This window comes from Pygocentrus nattereri, chromosome 23 (genome assembly GCF_015220715.1).
Source record: "Pygocentrus nattereri isolate fPygNat1 chromosome 23, fPygNat1.pri, whole genome shotgun sequence".
Taxonomy (NCBI): domain Eukaryota; kingdom Metazoa; phylum Chordata; class Actinopteri; order Characiformes; family Serrasalmidae; genus Pygocentrus; species Pygocentrus nattereri.
Window position 1 is genome coordinate 19,852,929 of NC_051233.1, and position 27,351 is coordinate 19,880,279.

General features: G+C 38.3%; 1 protein-coding gene across 1 annotated transcript in view; it reads left to right on the top strand.

The window, feature by feature from the left end:
• lmx1ba (LIM homeobox transcription factor 1, beta a) overlaps positions 1-26,024 on the top strand; it is a 59,499-nt gene extending 33,475 nt beyond the window's left edge. Inside the window, exons 3-8 of the mRNA XM_017697170.2 lie at positions 18,642-18,874; positions 20,995-21,173; positions 21,798-21,875; positions 21,978-22,044; positions 23,075-23,239; positions 24,970-26,024. Of these exons, the coding sequence (XP_017552659.1) occupies positions 18,642-18,874; positions 20,995-21,173; positions 21,798-21,875; positions 21,978-22,044; positions 23,075-23,239; positions 24,970-25,127 (880 nt within the window). The 3' untranslated portion in view covers positions 25,128-26,024. The remainder of the gene's footprint in view (positions 1-18,641; positions 18,875-20,994; positions 21,174-21,797; positions 21,876-21,977; positions 22,045-23,074; positions 23,240-24,969) is intronic.
• The last annotated feature ends 1,327 nt before the right edge of the window (positions 26,025-27,351 follow it).

Consider the following 27,351-nt stretch of genomic DNA (forward strand, 5'->3'; position numbering starts at 1 on the left):
GAGGAAACACTCAAACACTTTGTTCCTGTGGCCTTCAAACAACTCACTGTTCTTCTGCCCTTCAAAATAATGCGTCTTCTCACGTCAATCAAGTGAGAGTTGTAACAGACATGTCCGTACATTTTAATGCACAATTACTGTTTATTGTTGAATTGAACATATTAAGGGAAATGAAATGTGGCCAGTGCAATATTTAATGTTTCATTTTTTATAATATGCTAAAGAAATAGCAATTGTACGCAAATTTTGCACTTGCAGAAAATTGTCATATTTATTTATTTTTCTGTGGAGAATATTTTAACTTATTTTCATTTAAAATCAGTTAATTATGCATTGAGTTAGAATTAGGAAACTGATAATAATATATAAATATGAATGATATAAAATGCATTTAAAACACATTTTCTCTCTATCTATCACTGTTGTCGGAAGAAAACCTTGGATCTCCATTTTTGCCATTTTATTTATTTATTTATTATTTTTATTATGATGTCTTTAGATTAAAGCTGTTTCACTGTTTTCATTGTTAATTGTTCGTTTTCTTGTTATCTGTCTCGGTCACCAAAATTGCAGACATACGAGTTGAATTCATTCTAGTCTCTTAGAGTCAGGAGCTGACTCTGCTTCCTTCAGAGAATTGTAAATGAGATTAGACCACTAGGTCAATTTATCATCATCTGGTTAACCCCATTTTGACCAAAGTATGCAGGGTGATGCTCCTGAAGTGTTTTGAGCGCTGATCCGACATCTGATCCTAAAGACATACTAATTGCAGATTTTAGCTGTCATGGCGTTACTCAGTCAGTGAAGCAGAGGGATTCTAAAGCAGAGAGGTGTGTGGCATGTTGCCCACCTCAATGAGAGTCATAATTGTGTCAAGTCATAATAATAATAATCATCACCTTGCTGTAATCATCATTGCTATTATAACTTGTGTGAGTGAATACGACAGGGATGTGATGCAAAGTCTTGGCCCAAGTGAGACGACACATCATTATTAACCATCCAGTCCCTTCCTATCCACTCAAACACACAGAATCCTTAAGCTCGGTCTCAGCACAGCTCCTCAAACAGTGCTGTAAATTTACAGCTTTAATGTGTTTTGATTAGCGGCAGGCGTGCGCGGCTGATTGAATTAGACACCCGCTTGTCATCACTCTCTTAGACAGCAGCTGCATGCTGCATCCTCAGAGACACCGCTTTTGTCCCACCCACACAAAAGAGCCATTCGCATAGACAGTAGGGAGGAAAAGATGGAGCATATCGTCGCTGATAAACATCTCCAAAATTTTACAGTTGCAATTTTACAGGAGAGGGCAAAAATGTTCTTTACTTTTAATGTAAGGTAGTGTAAAGAGATTTTACTACAAGCAATTTTAGAGATACTTGTGTTTTTTTCAGAAAACAGAAAAGGCCCAAAAGGATTTGGAAACATTCCATAAAACTCAGTTTAAAGCTACGAATGTTTTTTCCTCTCCTGTAAACTTATTTTGGAGGTTTTGTCATGACAGCAGTAGATACATTCTGTTGCTTCTTAAGTTAATGCAGTTGTAAGGCCTCTCTCATGTTTTTCATGGTGCGTATGAAAGAGCACATCACTGCTGTCGGAACAAAACGTTTTTTATCCATTTTTCAATTTTTGACATAATTTAAAAATGCCTGAGGCCCTTTACACTGGACCAAAAGAAAAGGCCCAAAATTATGGTTCCATTAACTTACATTATAAGTAAAGCATGGTTTTTGCTTCTCCTGTCAAATTACCATTTTGGAGATACGAGATTTTGTTCCAACAGCAGTGGTGCATTTGTAATTATTTAATAGGACTCTTTGTGTGGGTTTATGTACCAGTCAAAATTCATTTTGTACATGATCCTTTTCTAACCTCTTTTCATCCTTTTGAATTGAGCAAATTGTGACTGATATATGTAAATGATCTCTAACCTGATTGGCTGTCCTGTACTGTGCCTCATTGAAAAAGCAGTACAGGCTGAAACACTCCTTATAACTTCAGTTTAAATAGGCGGGGCTTAACTGCTGTAGACTGAATAAATGGATAGATGTGAATGTTTTTCCATATGCAGACCACATATATTGTATGGATTTTAAAACTTCGATAACAATGTTTACTCTTTAGTTTCAAGTATGGAAATTCACTTTTCTACTATATTTATCTTTATCCATCCATCCATTTTCCAGGCCGCTTCTCCCTCATGGTCGCGCGGGGGGTTATGGAGCCTATCCCAGCAGTCATTGGGCAGAAGGCAGGATACACCCTTTAATTAAAAAATGCTTGTTTATATTTCTCTTGTGTTCAGTTAACCTTCAGGTATCTAGAGCTGCATTGCCTTGCTTTTTAAATGTAACTATATAATTACATAGTAAAATGTATTTGGTTCTATAATTATTACATTTACATTCAATTTACAGTTGAATCTTCAGAATTGAGTTGGTACTTCCAGCTAAGTCCAAATCATATTTAAAATACATAACTGTGCTTGAGAAATACTCCATATAAAATGACAATACATTTTTTTGCATAGACCTCTAAAGGTTCACGGCTTTCACGGAAGACAACATGCGTCTCCTGAGCTCATGGCTAATGTTTTCTCTTGGCAGTTGTCACTGAACATGAAGTATTGAGTAATATATGCAAATCGAAAACAACCCCGCTGTGTGTGAATCTACTTGATGGAATGGATGGTAATGTGACGGCTTGGGGGTGTAAACGGAGGAGCAGGTGAGAGGTTTGCCTGAGGGGAGAGAGTTCCTCAGAAGAGAGAGAGAGAGAGAGAGAGAGAGAGAGAGAGAGAGAGAGAGAGATATTCAGCTGGTGACAAACACCTGCAACCAGTTCAGCTCCTCCCGCCTGTCAGCCTCAGGGCAACAATAGAAATATGGACGCTCTAAGGGGGATCGTAGCCCCCTCTGCCTTTCATTCCCTAATGGACGCCTCTGATTGGCTACTGGAAGCTCATGAGTGGAGTGATTGGAGAATAATTTGCTGATGTTAGTGTAATGACTTTTGCTGCTGGCAGGTTTCGTACCCATGGTTCTTGCCACCTGCTGCGTTTGTAACTGTACTGGGTGATATAAAGGGTTACTGCTAGAGGGGCGGGGATGGCAGTGGTGCTCTTACTTCATTTAGGGAGTTTTCTAACTTATTTTGACTGCATTCGTTTTTGAGCGTTGGGACAAATATAATAGATATCATCAGATTACAGCAGCATAATTCCTTTTCTCTGTAACAAAGTAGACTTAAACTCATGGTTAAAATTCCTGTAATCACATTACAGTTACTGGTTAAACTAGAATTTTGTTTCTTGCAATAGTTTGAACACCCCCAGTCGAATGGCATTTGATGATTTCCTAAGTGAAAATAAATTACAGCTACAGAAAACACATTTCTATACATTTTAATGCACAATTTCGTTTATTTGCTAAATCCAACATATTGGAAAAAATAGAAAATGTGTCTTTCATGGGTCATCTTTAATGTTTTATTTTCCACAATATGTTAAATTCAGCCAATAAACAACAATTGTGCATTCATTGTGCAAAAGGGTGTTCTAGGAAGTGATGAATCTGTCATATAAATGTCATTTTGACCAGGGGGGCCAAAACGTTTGCATACAACTGTATTTTTCTCCAAGACAGGGGTGTCAAACTAAGTTCCTTCCAGGCCACGGTTCTGAAGAAAGGAGTCTTCAGGCTCCTTCAACATACCTTGATTCAGGGCTCACAAGTGGCGCAACAGTCTAAGCGTTGGCCCTATCAGGAGATTGCAAGTTCGATCCCTGGTGATGCTACAGCCGTCCGTAGCTGGGAGTCCCAGAGAGCACAATTGGCCTCGCTCTCTCCAGATGGGTAGGATGGCTGCCCTTCTCCCATCACTCAGCACGATGCTAGTCACACAGGCGTCTGTTAGCTGACGTAACAGATCTGGCGCTTTCCTCCAAGCACATTGTCCTGTGACGTTGCGTGAGCGGCAGTTCGAAAAGAAGCGGTGGTTGGTTTCACAGGTCTCAGAGGAAGCCTGTGCTAGCCCCACCCTCCTAGCGTTGGTGGCATTGTGTGATTGGGGGAGTCCTAAAAAAAATTGAGGAGAGGGGAAAAAAACATACCTTGATTCAGCTCATCAATTAATTAGCAAAGGCTTCATGTGTTGAGTTAGAATGAGGAGATTGCTAATCCCTGCAGAGCTGTGGCCTGGACAGAACTCAGTTAGACACCTCTTCTGTAAGAGAACAATATTACTAGTACACAATGCATTAAAACACAAATTTCATCTTTTTATACACTATTTCTAAAAAGATGGTTCTTTAAGGATTAGTTGGTAAAGACATTGGTTCTACGTTACATTTCAACGTTAAAGGATTTTTTTTGCATGGTCAGATAGTTCTTCAGATTGATGGAGAATGTGTGAATTGTGGTTCAATATAGAACCTTTTTGAAAAGGGTTCTGTATAGCACCAAAATTATTGCAATTATTAGTATTATTATGTCAAGCTTATAAAAATAGAAAATCCCTTGTTGGTGCTGTACAGAACTAGTTTCCAAAAAGGGTTCTGCATAGAACCACATACAACACGTTCTTTAGCAGTCTGAAGAAACATTACACCATGCTTAGAACTCCAAGCATGCAAATGTTTCATTCAGTGTTCATGGCTCTATGTTTTTACTAAAGAACCCTTGAAGAGCCATCATTTTTAAGATTTTCAATAAAGTGTTACAAAGGGTTCCTTGAGCAATGCCATAAAAGAACAATTTTAGTTTCCTAAAGAATGTAAATAAGATGTGTGAGTGTGAAGGACCTTTTATAGATAATGATATCTATCTATATCTATCTATAATGAAGGTTTTTTTTGTTAATGTAAGGAATCTTACTACAACCATTTTGATATGTAAAGGTTCTTTATACCTTCAAAACGTTCTTCCCTCTCACATCTCATTAATACAAATGATTCTTAAAAGAACCATGCATTGAAACGTTCTTTAGGGAATCAAAATATGGTCTTATACGGCATGACACTCAAGAAATTGATGAAAAGAAGCTTCTAAAATAACATGAACGCTTTATCACATCAATAATTCAGTGAAAATAAAATTTACATCCAGAAAATTAAAATGTGTATTTCAAATGTGACAACTGAATCTCAAGGCAGTTAAAAATGTAAATACATCATAACAATGTAGTATTTATCATGTATTACTTTTTTTGTTCTCACGTTTCTTGAAATCTTAAATACATCTAAAAATTGTAAATAATGGTGAACACTGGTGAATAGTTTATAAGGTAATTGACATTGTCTATGTTTCTATTGTATATAAAATTTAAAAAATAAGGCATGTGATTCAAAATTTTTGAATGCTACTGAACTTCCTTTCCATCTCCTTTGAATTAGTGAGATACAGTCTGACATGTTGTCTTGGGTGCATCTTATCAAAGTACCATGTTACAGTCAATTGGAGGAAATGTTTGTTCAGTAGGTGATTGTGTAAAAATATGCTTTTCAATATGTATACTTTATTTTATATAAACAAATGGGCAGTCTAATAAAAGCATAAAATGAACAGGATTTTCTGTGCACTAACATTTTTCTAATACAACCTCTGGGGAAACCTGTTTTTTGTATTTTTACTATTTAAATCAAATGTCAGAGAGGAGGGGTTGGTTGTGGGGGAAACAAAGTACACGGGGAGGCAGTGAGAGGGAGACGAGGGCACCAGACAGGCCAGCTTGATTGCCAGATCCCCCCAGGCTGTGTGCGGCGAGATGACAGGGTGATGTCAGCGTGAGCTCAACTAAACTATCTGACACTATAGACTTGGCCATGAGAAATCCCCATTGTCTGCTAGTCTGATAAACAAAGCAGGCCGATGGGAGACGTGTTTCAGCAGGCAGGGCACATTTCAAAACACTTCTTTAATTGTTCTTATTTCATGGTTGTTTTTTTGAGGGTTCGTACTTTATAGAGTGTGTCTGGCTATTCAGGTTGTGTGTGTGTGTTTTATACATTTGTTTAAAGTACGTCACAGAGGCCTACGCATCGGTCACAGTCATGCATATTTTGTGGTCTGCGCTTGTTATTCCTCTTTTGTAAGAAGGCTGTTGTCGTAGAAACCATATATGGTGCTTTTTCCTTTCTTTCCAGAGAAGTCAGACTGTCAAACTGAGCTGAAATACTTGCGAAACGAACACACAAAACACTCAAAAGGGGGGTTTGAATGGAATAAAAATGTCTTGAAATGTATTGAAAAAAAGATTTTGGAATTTTTATTTATTTATTTTTTTGAACAACATCCTAGTAAATCTCCACATCAAAGAAGTGGTCAGACTGGGCAGCCTGTTTTTTCCACATTGACTTTGTCTGGAAGAAAAAAACACAAGACTGCTGCCACATCCACATACATAGAAAATAGTATAGAAAACTACCCTCGATGGCCTACATCTTAAAGATACATTCCATTGTTTTTCAACCTAATCTCTATCTGCAGCATCTGTAGCACATAGTCAATTACCAATGACAGAAATTCAGATTCTGAGCTCAGGGTTTCCCTCTACTTAGCAAAACAACAAAAAACCTTTTAACTCAAAACACATTCATTATAGAAGCCAAAGGGCAGTTGCTGCAGCACAGTTTTATTTTTTCCCAATCAATAAAAATGAAATGAATTAGAATATTCCTGTTATAAAGATATCTTCATAGCCTGAGAAGGCAAAATCTTAAAAGTATAGGTTCTTGTGTGATTCTGTAGAAGAGGCACTTTTGATTTTTGAACGCTGCAATGGCATTTTTGTAAATGATGTGCAAGTTTAAAGAACTTTAGTAAAGTTTAACATTTTTTCTTGAACCATGCACTCTTTCAAATGCCAACAGATTCCCTGAGCGATGTTGTAGCAGAGCAACGTTTGGTTCCCTAAAGAATAATGTTTGAAAAAAGGGATCTGTGACCCTAAGGAACCTTTTAAAGGTATAAAGCAGCTTCACATAATGTACACTCTGCAAAATAAGAGTGCCAAAAAGAGTTCTTTGCATATTTTCACTTTTACTTTCCCTCAAGAACTTTTCCATTGCTGGTTCTTTAGCAAATTGTTTTTGTTTATGAGATGTATGAGTGTGAAGAAACTTTTTAAAGTTTGAAGAACCTACACATAACGTAAAGGTTCTAAGAACACTAGAAATGGTATCAAACATTTGTATTATGTCTTAAGAATTTCACACTCATTAATCTTTTAGGTCGACCAACTATGGAACTTTTGTTGCACTTTTCATGTTGTAAACTATGCAGACCAATTTTAGGGTGAGTGTTACATTATGTGGAGGATCTTTAAACTTTATGAAGTTTGTTCACACTCACACATCTTAACAAAACATAAGGCCCATCAATTAAAAGGTACTTTAGGGAACCAAAAGTGGTTCTTCTGTGGCATTGTACAATGAAGCTTTTTATGTTCAAGCAAAGAACCATTTAGGAAACCCATATTTTAATTACATGTCACCAGAAGCAGGACTTTATCCAACCTCACCAACTCCAATGACTTGGACATGTTTGAATTCTCTGTGGAAAGCTAGAGCAAAGACTTCTAGTGGTCACTATAAAACGCCAGTAAGGGCTATATTAAAACAACACTTGGGAGGTATAACCTCAGCCCTTCAAAAGTAGAACCATGCCGCTTACCCACTTATACAGTCCTACAGCTTTGAGGCAACTAAAGACGTAACAATAACAGATGAGCTTAGAAGTGCTGTGCTTGCAAGAATAAACTTGTCCCCTTGAACTAGACATATGGGTCCCATGAGCAGCTACTGGTGGGTGTCAAGGAACGGAGTGTGTAATTATAATATGGTTAAGATTAGATCTAATGGCCATGATTAGGCTTGTGTAAGTGAGTGTGTCCACTGAGTGGAACACATCATCATTCTATCAACATTGACATTCGTGTACTTGATGTGCACCAGATGTATGTAAAGCCAGGCTGTTACAGTTGTGATTTGAGCCATGGTACCTTTGACAAAATTAAGAAAAAGAGAGATGTTAGTGTTATCATGATAAATTATGTCGCAATACCCTTTTTGTGAGTTTATCATGAGTATTGCCAGTAATTCTAGCACACTAAACAACTGCATGCATGATAGAAAGACCAACTGATCAACAGAAGCAGTATAGTAACTGTATAAACTGCACAGTAAACAGTAGCTGATTGGACATTAGCCCATTGTGACATTGTTATATTTTATAAACTTATTTTTACCAGTTTTTGGGTCATTACATTCATATTTATTGGATTTTTCCAAGTTATAAGATGCCCAAACAGAAAATGATCCAATCAGAATTTACTTTTCAGTGGTATCAAGGTAGACACAGTCAAACTAGCTATCCCATAGATTCGGACTAAAGGAACTGAACTGAAGGAGCTGAGAAAATGTATGAGCACAAAATCCATAAGCACATCTGTAGCTTCATCTGCTTTAAAATCCGAATCTCCAGGCTAGCCACTTTCTTAACATGGCTTTGCTCCATCTACCAGGACTGCCAGCCTCTCTTAGCAGCAGGCTAGGGGTAAAGAGCCCAGTGCATTGCTTGGGTTACCAGCTCTTCACAAGGACTTACTTGAGGTGCGTATGACGCACATTGTGAGACCTAGTAATGGTTGTACGAGGACATTTGCGTTGAAATGCCTGAATGTTGAGGGAGGGGGTGTGTGTTCCAGTGCAGAGCAGAGGGTTTGTTTTTAGCTATTAGCACTATAGTAGGCTGTACTTCTTCTCTTGCAAATTCGAGAAAAGCTGCATTATGGACCATAAGCTAAAGCTGTCTAAAAGTATTTTGCAGTTCGCTTTTTATTGATGGCTCATGTTCAGCCACTGTCTGAATCCTTCAATTCCTCCTATTAAAAACTGAATACCTATCCAAAAAACATATCTTCTAATATTTGGTCCAGCCCTACTTATTAATATGAATGAAACTCAACCAATCATGTTCTTATGCTTTTCTAAGTTGTCTGGGGGGGGGGGGGGGGGGGGGGGGGTTGGGGTCCAATTTAGCTCTAGTCTTCTAGAATTTTGTAGATACTTCACAGACTGTGAGACTGTGAGCAGCTGAGCAAAATGTTGTCGATTGTTGATTGTCAGTTGAAATGGAAAACAGCAAACAGCTCTATGCCAGCACTCTTTGCAGTCACTGTATAAACTGCTACTAGGTAAAATGGATGTTAATGTATGATACAACCTGTAAATAAAGCATTGAAATGACTTTTACCAGTCCTCAAGCATTTAATCTAGAGGATAAAAAAATGTAAATGGTTTTTATTTTAGTGCTAAAATATTAATAGAATTCCACAGGGGTGTTGAAAATTCCTCATAGAGGATTAGTTCTCCTTGTTTTAAGTTTTGTCATTTATGGTCCAAACCTAGGTCTAGCTGTACTTGTGGTTTACTGCTTGTCTATTATGTTCCAGCTCTGTGATTTCACCATCTGAAGTCACTCCATGGCAGACTTACTTTTCCACCTGAGTGATGTCATGAGAACATAATTTATTCTATGGGAAATACTTTCACTTGAAATGTGGTTAAAAAATCTCTTGGAGTTGTTGTTAACTTTAACTTCTCTGTGAGAACAAGACTATGCGAATTCATCCCATGGGATTCACCCCTCTGTTCGTTTGCCCTTCATCAGGTTCCAATATCCCAGAAACTTGCCAGTGCTACCATGGAAACGTGCCTGTCGGACAATGCCCCTTGCACACTTTGAGCCTTTTGTTTGAGAGTCACCCTGTAGAGTTTCGGCTGGAGTGTGAGCTGTCAGAAAAAAAATACCATGGTCCAATATTTACTCTTTAAGCTGGGAGAGACAGCACTTTAAGCTTCCATCACTTGGACAGTGATCTGTCTTGAGGCTCCCTCTGTAGTCACTTAGGTTATATGTGAACTGCAAAAAAGGGAGAGGAGCAAGAAAGCACTGACTGGGATTGAGACATGCTTTCAAATGCAAGCATAATGCACAGTATTTCCTTCTCATTCCTTTTCACATTTCTCTTCAACCTTGCCAAGCCAAGCAGTGCTCCAATTTTCAACTTGGTCTTTCTTTTAAACTCTTAAAACTGAAGGTTCCTAAGTGGTTCTTGGCTTGGATGTACCGTTCTAAGAAACATTAATCAGTGTAGAGCTTTCTCATTATACTACCACTGTCCCAAACAATTGTGTGTACATTCAATGATGATTGGACCAATAAAAATGCTTTAAACTGGCTTGGAATAAATTCACTTAACATTAACTTAACTTCAAAACAAAGATTTCCTCTTCTGAAAAGTTACCATTTTGGAGCTACGTGTTTTTCTTTGTACAGCATTGACACTGATTCTTTTCTTTAAACTTCAATCCTTTAAAATCACAGGCTTAGTAAATTCTATGGCTTATTACTCAGAAACTACATGGAATACATTGCAAACTGACCAAGTCACAGAAGTTCATAATAAATGTTTGGACCCGTCCTGGACATCCTGGACATTTAAGAGGTTTATAAAGGTTCTTTACATGTGCACATGTTCCTTACAACAAAGGTTTCTGGGGAATCAAATGTGGCTCTTCTATGGCATTGCTCTAAAGTTATGCCTTTATTTTTAGAAGTGTCCACCCAGAATAGTGCTAAACACTACAGTGACTATAGAGAATAAGAACACTTTAGTAAGTACTGATATGTATCAGGCTATCCTTAAAAAGACGAATAAAAGATTCAAACATAATCCTAATTGAAGGAGTGAAGGATGAGAACATAAGCCATTGACTTGTGATTTACTCCTCAGGTTTCTCCACTTCTTTGGGGGCTTTTCTTGAGTAAACATTCCACGAGTCATTTCCAATAATCTAAGGATTACTACAGCTAATTAAAACTCCAACAAACTGCCCCCTACCCCCCTCCCCTCCCCTCCACACGCTCAGAAATCCTTAAGATGGCAGGAAAACGCACACATGCTAATCTACAAATACGGAAACCCTGGGGACCAGTTGGCAAGACCATGGGGGTGAAGCAGGTATGTGTGCATGTGATTGTGTGTTTTTGGGGCCAGGCACTTGAGAACAGTGGTAATCTCACAGCTGGGTCACTGGCGTAAACCCCCACCCTGCAGCTTAAGAACCTACTAGTATAAGGACTGAGCATCCCACTTTCACACGCTCAAGAAGCCCCTCTCCAGAATGCTCTATATTACTGTTTGTTTAGAGACTCAGGGATAAAGATTGGGGTCATGGGTAATTATAAACCTGTCTGAGAACTGCTCTTAGGTTGATCTACCCTTGGGCCCAGTCATTCACCTCTTGCTTAGAGTCAGGGTTTGGATGCAGTGACCTTGTGTTTGGTAAACAACGAGTTAATACCAGGCCTATTCACCCAATGCAGTCACTTTATTAACTCTCCACCATGTGCTCTTTGCTTTGATTCTCCCCAGTGCTGGATCATATGGTTTGCGTCAGACAATACTGCTAAGCACATCTGCTGCTCAAGAGACCGCCCTGGCCTTTTGCCATCTAAACTAAACCAGGGATTATCCTACTATTAGATCTTGAGAAGAACGTGACCTGCCACTGAGGCAGATTTGCTAATCCTCACTGGCTTGCCCAGGTGCTACTCAACCACACCGGACCCATCCACCTTCAGTTTTGCCCAATGGGAAATGGAGGTGGGCGGGTGCTGTAGTCAATACACTCCTGTCCGTCATGTGCCGCCTGTTCTCTGATACGTCCAACCTTGAGCCAAGCAGCTGTATTCCCCAGATGCCCATTATAACCCATAAGTGGAGCTCTGGGCCCAATGCTGGATCAAGCTCCTTAGCAGTTAGCCAGGACTCCTGCTGAGTCACGCTAAAAGGCAGCGTCTGCTTTACTTCAGCCAAATTAACATGGAAGTGGGGCAGATGGAGCGAGAGAGTCATTAAACAGTGTTTCAGGTTCACAGCAATATGGGGCCAGCATATCACCACTGTTTAAGCAGGCTAGAATGCTTTGTGTACTTATGGTGGCACAGGTGAATGGTTAGGTTAGCTTAACGGTTGGTCTGGTGAAAGATAAATGACAGAGAAGAAGGGACAGAATGTAATGAGAAGAAAGTGCCAGAAGAAAGAGTTCCAGAGCTGGGCTATGGCCACATCCAGTATTAGATAGGTCACATACAGTTGCTTAAGCCAGGGGTACATTCTCACTCATGTCCAAGTCTGTATGGAATCGTAATGTTATACAGTACTTTGCAAAAGTCAGAGACCATCCTTAAGTTATTTTATTTCAAAAACACGTTTTTGTTCATCAGGATCATATATTAATATAAAATCAGATGTTTCAGGATTTGGTCTTCAGTGTTTCCCTTACAGTTTATTTTCTTTTCAGGTGACTTCCTTTCTACTTAAAAAAATATATGCAGAGATGTTTTTACCTCCAAAGTTCAGTCTTAGAACTTGTATTGTTGTATTTTCGGCTCACAGTTCAGGTAATTCTGTACTCTGGTGTGGTCAGTCCAATGTTCTAAGAACACTGGCAGCTTCTTTGTTTGATTTTCAAGTGTTCTTCCTTTTTGTGTATTTCCTTTTTTCAATAATGATTTCTTAACATCCTTTCAGACCCATTGCATTGAGATGTTTTCTCACAGCTGAAGGATGGGCAGAAAGGGTTTTTATTTTTTTAATCCTGTCTGACGAAGATGGCCATGAAGTACAAGTACTGTTAATTTGATTATGACAGTTTTCATGGTTTTGCACAGTTCAGGAGTCCCATTTTCTCTTCTTTTAATAATTTTTGCAGCTTTTGTTGAGTTTTGGAAAATCCTGTTTATTTCCCCCTTTTCCTTTCACTCTCCCCTCCTTTATGCAAGTGGAGATTTTATATAGGCCTAATACATCTTGCCAAAACCTGTTGACTGTACAGCTGTGTGTGTGTGTGTGTGTGTGTGTGTGTGTGTGTGTGTGTGTGTGTGTGTGTGTGTGTGTGTGTGTGTGTGTGTGTGTGTGTGTGTGTGTGTGTGTTCACCATTATTCTGTCATGTTGCCTACAGTAGTGGTGGAGTTGAGTAAACTCTATTCTGAATGGAACTGCCAGGCTTAGGAGAGCAGCTGTCCAAACATAGCCACTGTGTACCTGTTCCCTCCCTCCCTCTCTCTCTCTCTCTCTCGCTCGCTCTCTCTCTCTCTCTCTCTCTGTCTCTCGCTTACTCTCTCTCTCTCTACATTTCTCCATTCACTTTACTCTTTCTCTCCCCACATGGATCTGTCCATCTTCTTCAGATGTACAGTTTCATATTTTGTAATCTACCCTACCCATCTGCTCTCCTTTTCATTCCACCATGCCAAATATAAACATTTTGATCAATATTTTCTACTTTTTACTAGACTTCTCTTCATACTCTTCTTTTTATTCTCTTCTTTCCTATTCTTTTTCTACAAAGTTTACCTGCTGGGACCTAATTAGAAAACAAAGCAGCCACACCAATAGCCCATTACCATGCTAATGCGCTAGCAGCAGCTGTGGATATGACTTCAGGAGACATTACAGCTAGTCGGGAGTTTGCTCTGGGGGTCCTAGGCAAACATACACTTCATTTGTCACCTCGATTAGCCACATACACTGACCGGTAGTGCAGATTGAGTTGTTTCTCACCCCTTTTTGTTTAACTGTGCACTAATTAGCCACATTAGCACTAATTTGCCACAGCCTCTGAAGAGAGATCTAAGAACAACAATTATCTTGTGTGGTTAATGATGTCCTGCTGTGGTGAGTGGGGGTTTGTCATACAAGCGTTAAGTGATTGGTTTACGAATGGAGTTTTCTTTTTTCCTGGGTGCATAACATCACTTCAGATAATTGCAACTGGGCAATGATATGCACTACTTACAGTCAATGTGAACTGAAACTCATAATGTGCATGTTTATGAGTGGAAATCAGTATCACTGAGGGTCTCTGAGGCGGTTAAGCATTTTCGCTTGGTGGTTGTTGAAGTTGGTGGGAGGAGCAGGTGAAACATGATATTATGTGTTATTATGTACACTGTAAAAACTTTCACTGTAAAATTACAGTAAATCACTGGCCTGCATTACTTTCACATTGCTTTTACTGGCTTGCATGAATTTCATAGTAATTTTCTATACCAGGTTAAGAGCAAAATAGCAGTTTAACATCATGACTCCAGAGTTAACTACACAAGATTCCTATGCTGTAGTTGCACTCTGCTGTACAATTACAGTAATCAGCTTTAATTAAAATGCAATAATCTCCTGTATCTTTACATAACAACTAAAAGTAATGCTCAGTGAACACAGGGAACATAATTATTCATGGCCTTGTACACCATATATGCACAGACTGTCTCAAATATGCATTTTAAAAATACAAATACACATTTTACAGACATGTTAGCTTTTCTTATAATTAGCACAACTATTACTAAATCTTATATCTGGAACTACCAATAAACTGTAGCACCTTTGTGCTTATACATCAGTGTTCCAGCATTTAAACAGTCAAAAAAATAGTAATATAAGTATATTTTCCACCAGGCTTGATTAAGCTAACTCCCAATGGAAAGTAACTTATAAATATATATACATACTGATTTCATTCATATTATACCAGTGTTTTTTTCACAGATACATGTATAAAATTATTCTACGATTAATCTAATTTCTAATTTCCAGGAACCTGTAAAACTGAAGACATTTTTCATGATAAACAGAGCTGTAAGTGATTTCATGATCATTGAGAAATCTGTACAGCTTTGAAAATGAACATATAAAGAAACAATCATCCACACACACACACCATCATTTGGGTGGAAGGCAGGAAACACCATGGACAGCTTGTCAGTCCATCGCAGGGCAGATTTCTTTTTAGGGACTGCATTTTGAATTAATTCATTAGAATGGTCCATATCGCCTCGCAACATTGGTCCCTTAATCTGCACTCTGAAAATAAAAAGTTACTTTTAAACAGAAACACCACAACATCAAAGTGATGGTAGACTGTTTGTAAGGACAAGAATTCCAACCAGACTGCACTAAGAATATTGTAAAGCACAGAAGTGAAAATGTCAAAGACAGGGACTGATAGGTTCATGAACATGCTGCATTTAAAAAGAATACTTTGCCAGAAAGAAAATAACCAGCCATGGAATGACCTGTTTAAAATAAATAGCACTTGATTTGACATTTTGTTTTCTTAATAATGGACTTTTCTGGGCATTTTTTATGCATTGTAAAGTTGAAATAAGGTTTCTAGTGCCTTATCTTAAGATAAAACCATCAGAGAACTTTTATTTAATGAGCTTTACCGTTCCATGAGCAGGATGGATGTGGCTTGTCCCCAACTCTTTGACAAGGTCAGGATGCAGTTGCTGTGGAAAAATCTAATCTGCCATATGTGTGTGTGTGTGTGTATATGTGGATGTATATATGCGTGCGTGTGTGTGTGTGTGTGTGTGTGTGCAAAAACTGCCCTTATGAGCCACAGAGTATTTTCCATGCAGAGTGTATCTCAGTGCTAGGCAGCCCAGCAGAAGAAAGGCTGTGTTTGAAGCGGCTACGTTTAATGACATCTTTAGCTCCTTTGTAGCACACATGCTTCTGCTTTACGTGGATGTGGAACACACACACACACACACACACACACACACACACACACACACACACACACACACACACACACACATACACACACACATACATGCAGAGGTACTGGGCTCTAGCAGACTAGCAAGTCCACAATGCAGCATCAAAGAGTAGGCCAAAAAAAGAATATAATTATGGCAAATCACTTAACCACTAAGATTGGACACATCTGTGCATAAAATGCATTTCACAACTGGATTCAGTATACTTATATGATGGTCATGCTCTTAATATACCATGATGGCTTGGTATACATAGGCAATACATACATGCAGTTCTGTTCATAACTTCCTTTACAAGAATTTGGACACTCTGTAAAGCAAAATAAGCACAATCCATGGCCTCCATACCAAACAACACTGGTGGCACCAAAGAATAGACAAGTAATTTTGAATGGGTTTATAGCAAACAAACAGGACATACAACTCCCCCCACAAACAAAGTCACTCACACAGATCACACATTCTCAGGTTTTACTAAGTGTGTTTGACTAGCTGTGAAAGCTTTCTCTCCCTCAGGGCCCCCTTAGTGGTATTAAAGAGGGATTAGTTTCAACCACACACCTTGAATGTGCAAGTCAAAGTCAGTTTGGAGTTCACACAAATTTCCAAGTAATATATATATATATATATATATATATATAAATTTGTTTCCTGTAGAAAATGTATTAACTTAATTTCACTTAAGAAATCAACAAGAAATTACATTTTTGTATGTATGGGACATATTATACCTATAAATAGTAATATCACTGTTGTCAGAAGAAACCTGTAGCTCCAGAATGATAACTTTACAGGAGAAGGAAAAAACCTACTTTACTTTTAATATAAACCAGTGGAACTAGACTTTTTTCCAAGTCATTTTGGCTGTTTCTTTATACTTATTATATGTAGCTTATGTGCTGTGTGTATGTATGTGTATACATACATAAAAGAGAGAGAGAGATGGAGAAGAAACAGGTACACAGGTAACAGTTTAACAGAGATAAGAGTCTTTTACAGTAAGCAAGTAACTATATGTAATATGTCCCTTATGTATCATATATCTATGTATACATAATAATGCATCCCATATGGTTTATATGTATTTAACTGATATGTGATAAGCCTAACCATAAAACTAACCCAGATATTAACCCGTGTAACTTGTAAAGTGTAAAGTGATGTGTTGAATAACAACACACTTGCTTCTGTTTCAAAGTAATTCTTGGTTAGTTCTGTTTCTCTCACTTTGTTCTGTAAAAATGAGATTTGCGCATTGAAAAAGCCCTAAAAACACTAAAAAACACACATACAGCAGTGTGACATAAGCCCAGCCAACAGTGATAAACTGGAAGCAGATGTTTTTCTCCATTTCAGCCCTCAGTCACTTTTTTTTCTTTCATCACTAATTCCAGAAGATCTACCTTCCTCACCATCACCCCCAATGTGGGGTCGCCATGGCGCGAGCGTCACGCGTGGCTGTCCTGTGCGCAAAGCTGTGACTAAGGCGCTGCACAGGCCTCTCAACAATGAGCAAGAAAAAAAGGCAGAGATTAGACATCGCAGACAATAGAAGACAGGAAGATCTCTCAAGGGATCATGGGAATTACTGGCACAAGCATAATGCTCAGTCACAGAGAAGGGAAGTAGAAGAGCTCCAGCTTAGGAGATTATCACCCTTCGTCAAAAGAAAAAAGACGAGAAAGAGAGGGAGACTGAAAAGTGGAGAGACATACAGAGCCTCAGATTTGTGTCCGAAGAAAAAGTGGTTCATCTTGAATGGGTTTAGCGGAGGAAGTAATTCAGCATGCTTCTCATCACCTTCTTAGAAAGAAAGGGTCCTAAATGTTTCCTGACTTGAATGTATGGGTATAGGAAGAAATTTGAGTCAGTTCTGATAGTTGACAAAGAGAGCAGACTGTTTAGGTAGGTTCATATGTAGCAACATATACCTTTACTCTGCAGTACTGGGGTAATGGAGGAGAGCTGGGAGTTTGGGGACCGTATAAAGGGTATTGTTTCAGAGTTGTTGTAAGGTGTTATGTGGTTCTTTGTGAGAGTTTTTTGGCTATTGTGAATGTGAGTGTTTATATAATGAAGCTACTGTGATGCAACACACGTTTCGGAGAAATTTGACAACAAAGTGTCGTATCATATTCTTTCTTCATTCCTCCACTTTACTCCTTTTTCCTTTCCTCTTTCCCAGCTTGAAAAGCTTAGTCTAGTGACACGACTAGTTCTAGAACAGCAGACGGATTTGAAAACGATACATGTACATTCTTTGCTCAAGTTAAACTACAAAGCTGTGAAAAACAAGTATAAAAGCCTGATGCACCACTGATATCTAAAAGTGTGCACATTATAGAGTAGCGCCTGTTTTTAAATGCAGTGAGTAGAAAGAAGAGGGCTTTTTAAAATGTAGAGAGTAAAACTAAAAAGACTTAATATGAAAAAGTAAAAGTAAAGTATAGATATCTCAATCATACTTAAGCAGATGAATGAAGCTATTGCACTTTACTACTGCAGACTTCTGGTGCTTTTACATAACTTCTGAATAAGGGTGATGCGTCAAAAATATAACAACGTGGTACTTAAAAGACATTTTCATGACTATGTTTAGTTTTTCTGAGGTTTGATCAGTTGAAACAGACAAAAAAAAAGAACCAGCAGTGCCACATTTTTAAAAATACAATTGAGAACTTCACAATAAAGAATACAATGAAATTACACATACGTTATTAACATCCGAGAATGAATTGCACTAAATACAATTAAACAGAACTAATTATTATGCTGTCTTGTAATAAAACATGCAGTTGTTCAGTGTTCGGTTTGTTCTTGTGCTGTATCATGGCATAAGTTATCAAAGTAACACTAAATATTAATGAATACTAAATGCTCTTACATACAACATAGCTGCATTCTGAGTTTATCCTTCTAGAGAGCACAGCATAACCTTTCCTCTTGTGAATGTACACCTTAAAGCTTCCATTTACAATCTTCATTTTTCCTGCAGGTTGTTTGCTACTAAGTGCAGCGGCTGCCTGGAGAAGATCGCGCCCACTGAGTTTGTGATGCGTGCACTGGAGAGTGTTTATCACCTGTGCTGCTTCTGCTGCTGTGTATGTGAGAGGCAGCTGTGTAAAGGGGACGAGTTTGTGCTGAAGGACGGACAGCTGCTGTGCAAGAACGACTACGAGAGGGAGAAAGACCTGCTCAACTCCATCAGTCCAGAGATGTCAGACTCTGGTGAGAGGGGGATTCTCTTTTCTCCTCTTTTTTGGTTTTAACTATCCAGTGCAAGCCAACATGGGTATGGAAATTGATTTAAAGTCAGAGTTGACCACACATTTTGGACTTTAACTGACTTTGACTTTAGACTAAAATCTTTTTTGAATTATCATAGACATGAATTATGTTAATTTGATTCAAATGACTAACTGTTCAGTTTTGTCAATACCAATACCGTAATATCACCTCTGAAACTTTATCAAATGTATGTTTCAGTAAGGACAATTTTAGCTCATTTTGAGCATAATTAAAAAATGCTAGCCAGTACATGACCATCAAACACGGCTTTGAGCAGTTGTACACACACAAATCATAATATTTTCATTATAGTTTTAAGAGTTTATTCAATTGCAGAAAATGTATTTCATAGTGATAGTTCTCAATGTTACACACTGATTTTTAGACTACGGGACACATTTACTTCATAACAACGGGATCTAACTGCTTACCATGTGGCCATGAGGGACAGGGATACAGTCTCACTTCCTGTTCTAAAATGCAAGAGTGTAGGTAAAATAAGGCTCCGCCCACGGACTAAAGCTCACTGTGTTTTGATAGTGATATGAAAATGTCAGACAGCACTTTTTTTAAGGTTTTTAATTTTAAAAATAACTAATCCATCCATCCATCAAAATCAATCAGTTCCACTTTAAAAGTAATTAAAAAGCTTTCTAAAAACAACACTGAAAAAAATGTATGTCGTATTTTCACAAGTTGAAATTGAAGGGTTTGGGATGGCCACCTCCCAATGGAAAGTACGCTATAAATGATGATTTTGTATATGCTTTGTTTATTACTATCTCTGTAAAGGCCTTTGGTTTATAAACATCATAGCACAATCCTTGTAAATGTCTAAGGTCTATTTCATATTTTTTTCAGTATTTTTTTTACTATAGGACCAAAGTTTGAATTAATTCAGTAGAATTCACTAAAATTGAAATTCATCTTGTGCAGGGAACCTAAATATGACATTTTACCCCCTTTAATGCACACTGTCTATATGTTTTTAACATTAAATGTAAAATATATAATAAACCATAACTTTTGCAAAGGCCACATTTCATGGTTGTTTCCCCCAAAAATGTTAAATTCAGCAAATAAACAGTAATTGTGCTTTAAAATGTGCAGCAGTGTGCTCCCTGTAGAAGATGTGTGTGGTGCTCAAACCTTTGCATGCGACTGTAAGCTTCACTTTGCAGATATGCAATTACTGAGTGTACAGCAGGGACACAATTGTATTAATTATATCACTACTGTGTCACTGTCACTGCTGTGCTGAGAAAGGTCCACCACTCAAATAATATCTGGTAAATGGTGGTCCTATGGTGGTCCTTTTCCAATGAAGGATGGTGTAGTGTGGGTTTCTATGCAGCAACAGATGGGCTCCAGTGTGTAACTGTAAAGAAATCTACAAAGCGATCCTAATATGGTAGGTGTTTTGCATTAAAGGGCCAGGCATAAAGTGCAAGTAAGTAGATAAAAAAGTACAATGTATATCCAACTTGAAAATTCTATAAACATGTAAAAGCAACATTTATAGCACTGAAAATGAGTAGGCTAAATTCAATCAAGTTAATTGTGCTACTATAACTTAATTTGTGGTCAGGTTTTATATACCGCTGTAAATTCTAAAGCAATCAAGCATGTAATGAATGTATTTCCATTGTTTCCTGTTTATTTTATTCATTTTCACACGTAAAGAACACAGTCAAAGAAAAACAAAAGTTCATTTTAAAAGTTTTAAGTTTGTAAAACCCAGAGGAAATCATTGAATGCTCCTGTGTCAAGTCATCAAACTGGTTCTTTGAACGTTCTTTTGAGACTAGCGTACTTTGTCCCATGAATGGTTCTGTTGCTTTTAATGCCTGTTATGAAAATTCTACCTGTGTCTTATTTGCATATAACTTTACTATGCTGTAGTATGGTTTCTTATTTGCATCTCTGCTTTTGTGCCACCTTAGTGAGATTTTCCATTCTAAAAACATCTGCAGCTTGCTCGAGAGTCTAGGAGGCTGCTTTATTATGTCTTGTAAAAGGTGATATCTATTCAAGTGTAACCGACCTGTTGTTTTTTGCAGACAAGACTGAGGATGAGGACGTGGATGTGAAGCCAGAGAAGGGTTCTGGAGGGCAGAACAAGGGCAGTGATGATAGCAAAGACTCTCGCAGGCCTAAACGACCCCGCACCATCCTTACCACACAGCAGCGTCGTGCCTTCAAAGCCTCTTTTGAGGTTTCCTCCAAACCGTGTAGGAAGGTAAGAGTGAAGAACAATAAAGTTTTAACAAAATGCTTAAGTAGTAGCACAGCCAATTAGCATTATGTATGTGATAAGCATTTGAGTGGTGGAACAGTCTGTTTATTTGTATTGTTGGGAAATTGTGAGCTTGATCTTAAGAGACCCCACAGCCATCCGTGGCTAGGAGTCAAAAAGAGCGTAGCAGGCATCACTCTCTTTGCGTGAGTTGGAAGGCTTACTTCTTGGAGGAACCATGAGCTAGTCTTCACCTGCCAGCTTGGTGGCACTGGGACACCTAGCTAGCAGGTGGAATTGGGTACAGTTACATTGAGAAAAAGAAAATAGCTGGCATGTTTAGTTAGTTGGCTCTGCATCATAGGCTATATAACAACGAATTTCAAAGACTGAATTCCTTCAGTCTCAAGGCCAATTCCTAAGAATTGGAAACTCCAGCTATGTTGCTAACTGCTAACAAAGCCTTAGTTTTTCTGTTTAGGTTGAGTTAGGTCAAGTCAGAACGTAAAGATCTACAAAAGCCCACAATGGACATCCTCTAAGTTCTTGATTGCTAATATTCAAGAAGGTCAACAACTGAAGGAAAATTATAGCCAAATGAACACATTTTTGTCTCTTTTGGTAAAGGTGAGGGAGACTCTGGCAGCAGAAACTGGACTGAGTGTCAGAGTGGTCCAGGTGTGGTTCCAGAACCAGAGAGCTAAGGTCAGCACACACCAACAGATTCACATTTAACTCCGTTGCATGAATTTTCAGTGCAGAAGAAAAGTGCTATTTGCTATATAACGTCTGTTTTTTTCCCAATAGATGAAGAAGTTGGCTCGTCGACAGCAGCAGCAACAGGAACAGCAGAACTCGCAGAGACTTGGACAAGGTGAGCACTTATAATTAGGCATGTAGACTTTTTAGGAAGTATGTAATTATTTTACCAATGATCTTCCTGGATTTTGAGCAAGTATTTCCATTGAATGCAAAAATACATGAAACAGTTCTGCAAATCAGATATGGCATCTGTATCAATGTGTGTTGGTATCAGGCCAATATTAGCAGAAAATGCATTCATAACATCAGAATGAAAGTCAGTGGTGCATATTCACACATTACAGCATTAATGCAGAAAAAAGAAGCTTTCAATAGCCGTTTAAGTAACGTATCAAGGTCAACTTACACCAGAGGTCACAACCCAAATGTTAAGAAGAGCCGTTTTGTCCTTTCAACAAAAATCAAACGACCTTGGGAGCCATATTATGTCCATTTTATAGAAGTAACATTTTACCATCTTGGCTCAGTATGTGCTACTGTCATAGTGTAGACTAAAACAAATGAAAACAAAGACTTAATTTGTTCTGCTTTAAGCTTTAGCTCAGCTATAGCTGCTTTTCCTGCATCTCTGGCAAAATACTTTCCACAGATGTTGGTGAATTAGCAGTTATACATTAACTCCAGCATTTAATACCATCTATTGTTAAAACTGTGTTAGCAGTTAGCAATCAGCAGAGCTTTATTTTACTGCAAAGGAAGATTATTTTTACCTAAAAATCTGATTCTGCTATGAAGCCACAACAGGACAGTAAAAGAGCCGCATGTTGCTGACCCCTAACCTATGGTAATGTTATGTTCTGTTCATGCTGTCATTATTAAAGTGAAACGTATGCACATGTACAGCAACTGCTGTGGATATGTGAGCAAATGCGGCCGTAGTCTGACCATACAAATCAAATTTGGTCACTTTTTACTTAAAATCACAACAGTTGGTCTAAAAAGTACAAGAAACAAATCTGGCTCATCCTAAGAGTTCATGCTTTTTCCGTCAGTGCAAAAGAGAAGTGTATATCCTGTACAGTAAAGTGCAGCCTGTACTGGAGCTTAGACCTCTAATGTCTGTCTGTGTCTGTGCATTGAAGAGGTGATATCAAGCAGAATGGAGAGTCTGATGAACTCTTACACACCACTCGTCCCACCTCAACAACAGCAGCTTGTGACCATGGACACAAATGGCTACAGCACAGATCCTTTCCAGCAAGGTCTCACTCCCCCACAAATGCCTGGAGATCACATGAACCCATATGGTAAGCAGCATACAAAACACATGCTAACAAGGAAAGGCTAGTCCAGCCTTTTTTGTAATGACATTTTGCAGCCAATTCTGATAAGTTACAAGTTAAAGACCCTCTCCTGGCATTAATCAAACCCCTAAAAACTCATATCCTTTAATAAAAATGACATATATTGAAGTTGAACTTGAAGTGGTGGTTGGTTAGTGTAGTTGTTAACACCTTTGCCTTCTACACTGTAGACTGGGGTTCAATGCCCACCTTGGCAAACACCCTACACTATACCAGTAAGAGTCCTTGAGCAAGACTCCTAACACCACCTTGGCCCCCCCCTGTCTAAAATGGTCAAGTTGTAAGTCGCTCTGGATAAGAGCGTCAGCAAAATGCCGTAAATGTAAATTTCCAAGAAAAAATTCCCTAATGCCTTAGATGTAACTCATTGACTGTGTACAGATCTATGAATATACAAATAGAATTTTGCCTTCAAGGCTTTCTGCCAGAAAGCTGCCTTTTCCACATTGCATATGTACTTCCTTCAGCTAAACTGATCTTGCTAACGCCGTACTAGCAGCTAGATAAGGCTCATGTTGTCGATAATTATCTAGTACATATCATGTAGAAGTTAAACTCTTCTTCTGAATTTCCCATTGTGCCTTAAATTGTGCAGCACTTTCACTCTGGCATCAAAGGCCTTGTTTGCCACAGCTGCTGCACTATTTAAGGTGGAACAGGAAAATTTTAACATTAAGCAAGTTTAAACCTGACTTCAGCCTCATAGATTGGGCGTACATAGTGAATGGATAAAAGACCAGAAAAATAATATTACAGATTATTACAGATTACTCGTACTCGCTGAGCCCCCAGGATAAATGGATGGAACAGTGTCTAGCTTTAATGTAAGTTTAGTGGCAAATCCCATGAGTTTTCTCTGAAGGGTTGGCTGGGAAAGTCTGATTTTGCCAAATAAACTGCAGTCGTTTCTGTGATTTTTAATTCTTTTGGTAACATATGTGGGTGTGTTTTTGTAAAGCTGTTAAAAACTCAACGTTGCATTTAGGGACCATTAGAAATACTCCAGAATTACTTTGGATAAAATCTTTACAGGGTAACTTCACATAAAAGTCATCCTGAAATCAAAAATTGAAAAAATATACTAACCTCTAGCATGTCTTCCCTCCCCCTCCCACCACCGTGACCTATCTTCGAGTGAAAACATCTTTCATCACCTCCACTCCCGGCTGCACGTACACTCAGCTCCAGTTGGTTAGCCTGCAGCAGACAACTTCATCACTTGATTTACTCTCTCACTTCCGTTTTTTTTTTTTTTTTGGGGCCGGTTGTAAAATAATCACCAAGTTATTCCAGTTCATTTATGCTGACTAACTATGTTCATGTTAACACGAGTGAAGTTCAAATATCTGGCGGCATTTAACTTGAGGTTAAGGATGAAAAATGCATTCTGATGTATACTTTACATTAATTAGATGAATGTGTTAAATTAATTAAATAAAATAAAACTAATTTAGAATTAAGCTTTTTTCCTTTGACCATTTTTAAGAAAACATTTTGTTCTGACGTACTACACACACACACACACACACACACACACACATGTGCATGCTTTAGCCATGACCATTTATTTAGCTTTTTTTTACTTGCCTTTGTTGATCTGTTTTACAATAATAAGACCTTGAAACCTTGAACCCTTCCTAAGTTTGCTTTTGCTTTTTTTCCCTTCTCTGTAGGAAACGACTCAATTTTCCATGACATCGACAGCGACACGTCTTTGACTAGCCTGAGTGACTGCTTCATGGCTGCTTCAGAGACAGGCTCCCTGCAGGCACGTGTGGGAAACCCCATCGATCGCCTCTACTCCATGCAGAGCTCCTACTTCACCTCCTGAAAGCAAATCCAGAAGCAGACTGAAAGGGGCACTTAACCCAAAATGACAAAAACAGCCATGCTCCAGCCTCACGAAAAAAATAGTACATAAAAACAAAAAATTCTATAATAAATAATCAAAAAACTACTGCGTCACAGAGGTTCTCCTGGACTCCCACTATGACCTAAACCATCATCTCCAGAAAGAAAGGGAAGCGGAAGGATGATGGAAGAGGTTGATGTCGTCATGTTTATGGAATCAGAAGAAAGAAGGACTCAATTGACCTGATGATCGCTGGTCCAAAAACGGAAAGACAATGAACTTTTTCATCAGATTTACTGCAAAATAATGACTTGTCCAAGCAGAAACTCTTTTACACTTATAGTAGTATACTGGACATTTGAGTTTGGTTTAGATGCTGATGCCAGTTGCTAGATGTGGATATATATACTTCTGAGTAAGAAGAGGAGAACGCTTCACAGAAATGTAAATCCAGTTCACTCGCAGTGAATTTAATGCTGTTTCACCACCCACCTATTTTCTTCTAACATCTCAGAAAACAGTAAACAAAACTGAAGAAATGGGCAGAGATGACCTCTTTTTCAGATGCATCTGCAAGTCAACATCCAGTCCAAAACATGTATGTTGAACTGTATATGTATATGAACACAAAATATTTATTGAGTACATGTGCCAATTGAATCTGAGAAGCTTTATTTAAAGAAATGGTGATAGTAAGTGGTGAGAAGATTATGTATGTAGTAATTTTCCTGTTGTTTAAAATAGGCTGTATTTGTCTTTCGCTGTGCTATTTATTTGTTATATGCGTTCACTGAACTTCTTAAGAATGCATTTTTAATGCTCAGTATTTGCTAAATTACCAAAGTTGGTTGGTACTACAAATAAAAAGACAAAAAACCAAATATTATAATCTTGATTTCTTTTATTTGAGTCTCTCACAGTTACTGTTGATTTGCTGAACTAAAAAAATTTAAAGTATTTTATATATATATATATATATATATATATATATATCCATCCCTCCATTTTCTAAGCCGCTTCTCCCTCAGGGGGGGTGCTGGAGCCTATCCCAGTGGTCATCAGGCAGAAGGCAGGATACACTCCGGACAGGTCGCCAGTCCATCGCAGGGCAGACAGACAGACACAGACAGTCACTCACACACACACACACACACTCACACCTATCTCCATTTTTGTCATTTGTCAGTTTGTCATAATTTTAAGATGCCTGTTGCCATTTCCACTATGTGTTAATTTCATGATGAATGGACCAAAAAAAACAGCCCAAAATTACTTTACTTAAAGATTTTGGTTCCATTGACTTACATTTAAAGTGAAGTAGTTTTTCTCCTTCTCCTTTAAAGTTACTATTTTGGTGGGGTTTTTTTCCGACAACAGTGAGATATATATATCATGTAGAGGTGGTCAAGGCAACTTGCTGAAGTGCAGACCGAGCACCAGAATGGGGAAGAAAGGTGATTTAAGTGACTTTGAACGTGGCGTGGTTGTTGGTGCCAGACGGGCTGGTCTGAGTATTTCAGAAACTGCTGATCTACTGGGATTTTCATGCACAACCATCTCTAGGGTTTACAGAGAACGGTCCGAAAAAGAGAAAATATCCAGTGAGCGGCAGTTGTGTGGACGAAAATGCCTTGTTGATGTAAGAGGTCAGAGGAGAATGGGCAGCTTGGTTCGAGGTGATAGAAAGGCAACAGTAACTCAAAAAACCAACCAAAATCTGAGGAATGTTTCCAACACCTTGTTGAAAGTATACCACGAAGAATTAAGACAGTTCTGAAGGCAAAAGGAGGTCCAACCTGTATATATATATATATATATATATATATATATATATATATATATATATATATATATATACATACATACACACACAAACACATCTTCTGGGTCGAGAGGGGTGCTGGAGCCTATCCCAGTGGTCATCAGGCGGAAGGCAAGATACACCTTGGACAGGATGCCAGTCCATCACACACACACACACACACACACACACACATACATACATACATACATACATATATATATATATATATATATATATATCACAGATTTAGGAGCTCAGTGACACTGTTCATAACATTTTATATGAACACTGTCACTGATTGAGCTCCTAAATCTACACTTAGCCTAACTCTTTGTCATTAATATGGATCACTTCAGACAAATTCATACACATTTTGCAATTCTATTGACATGCATGTTT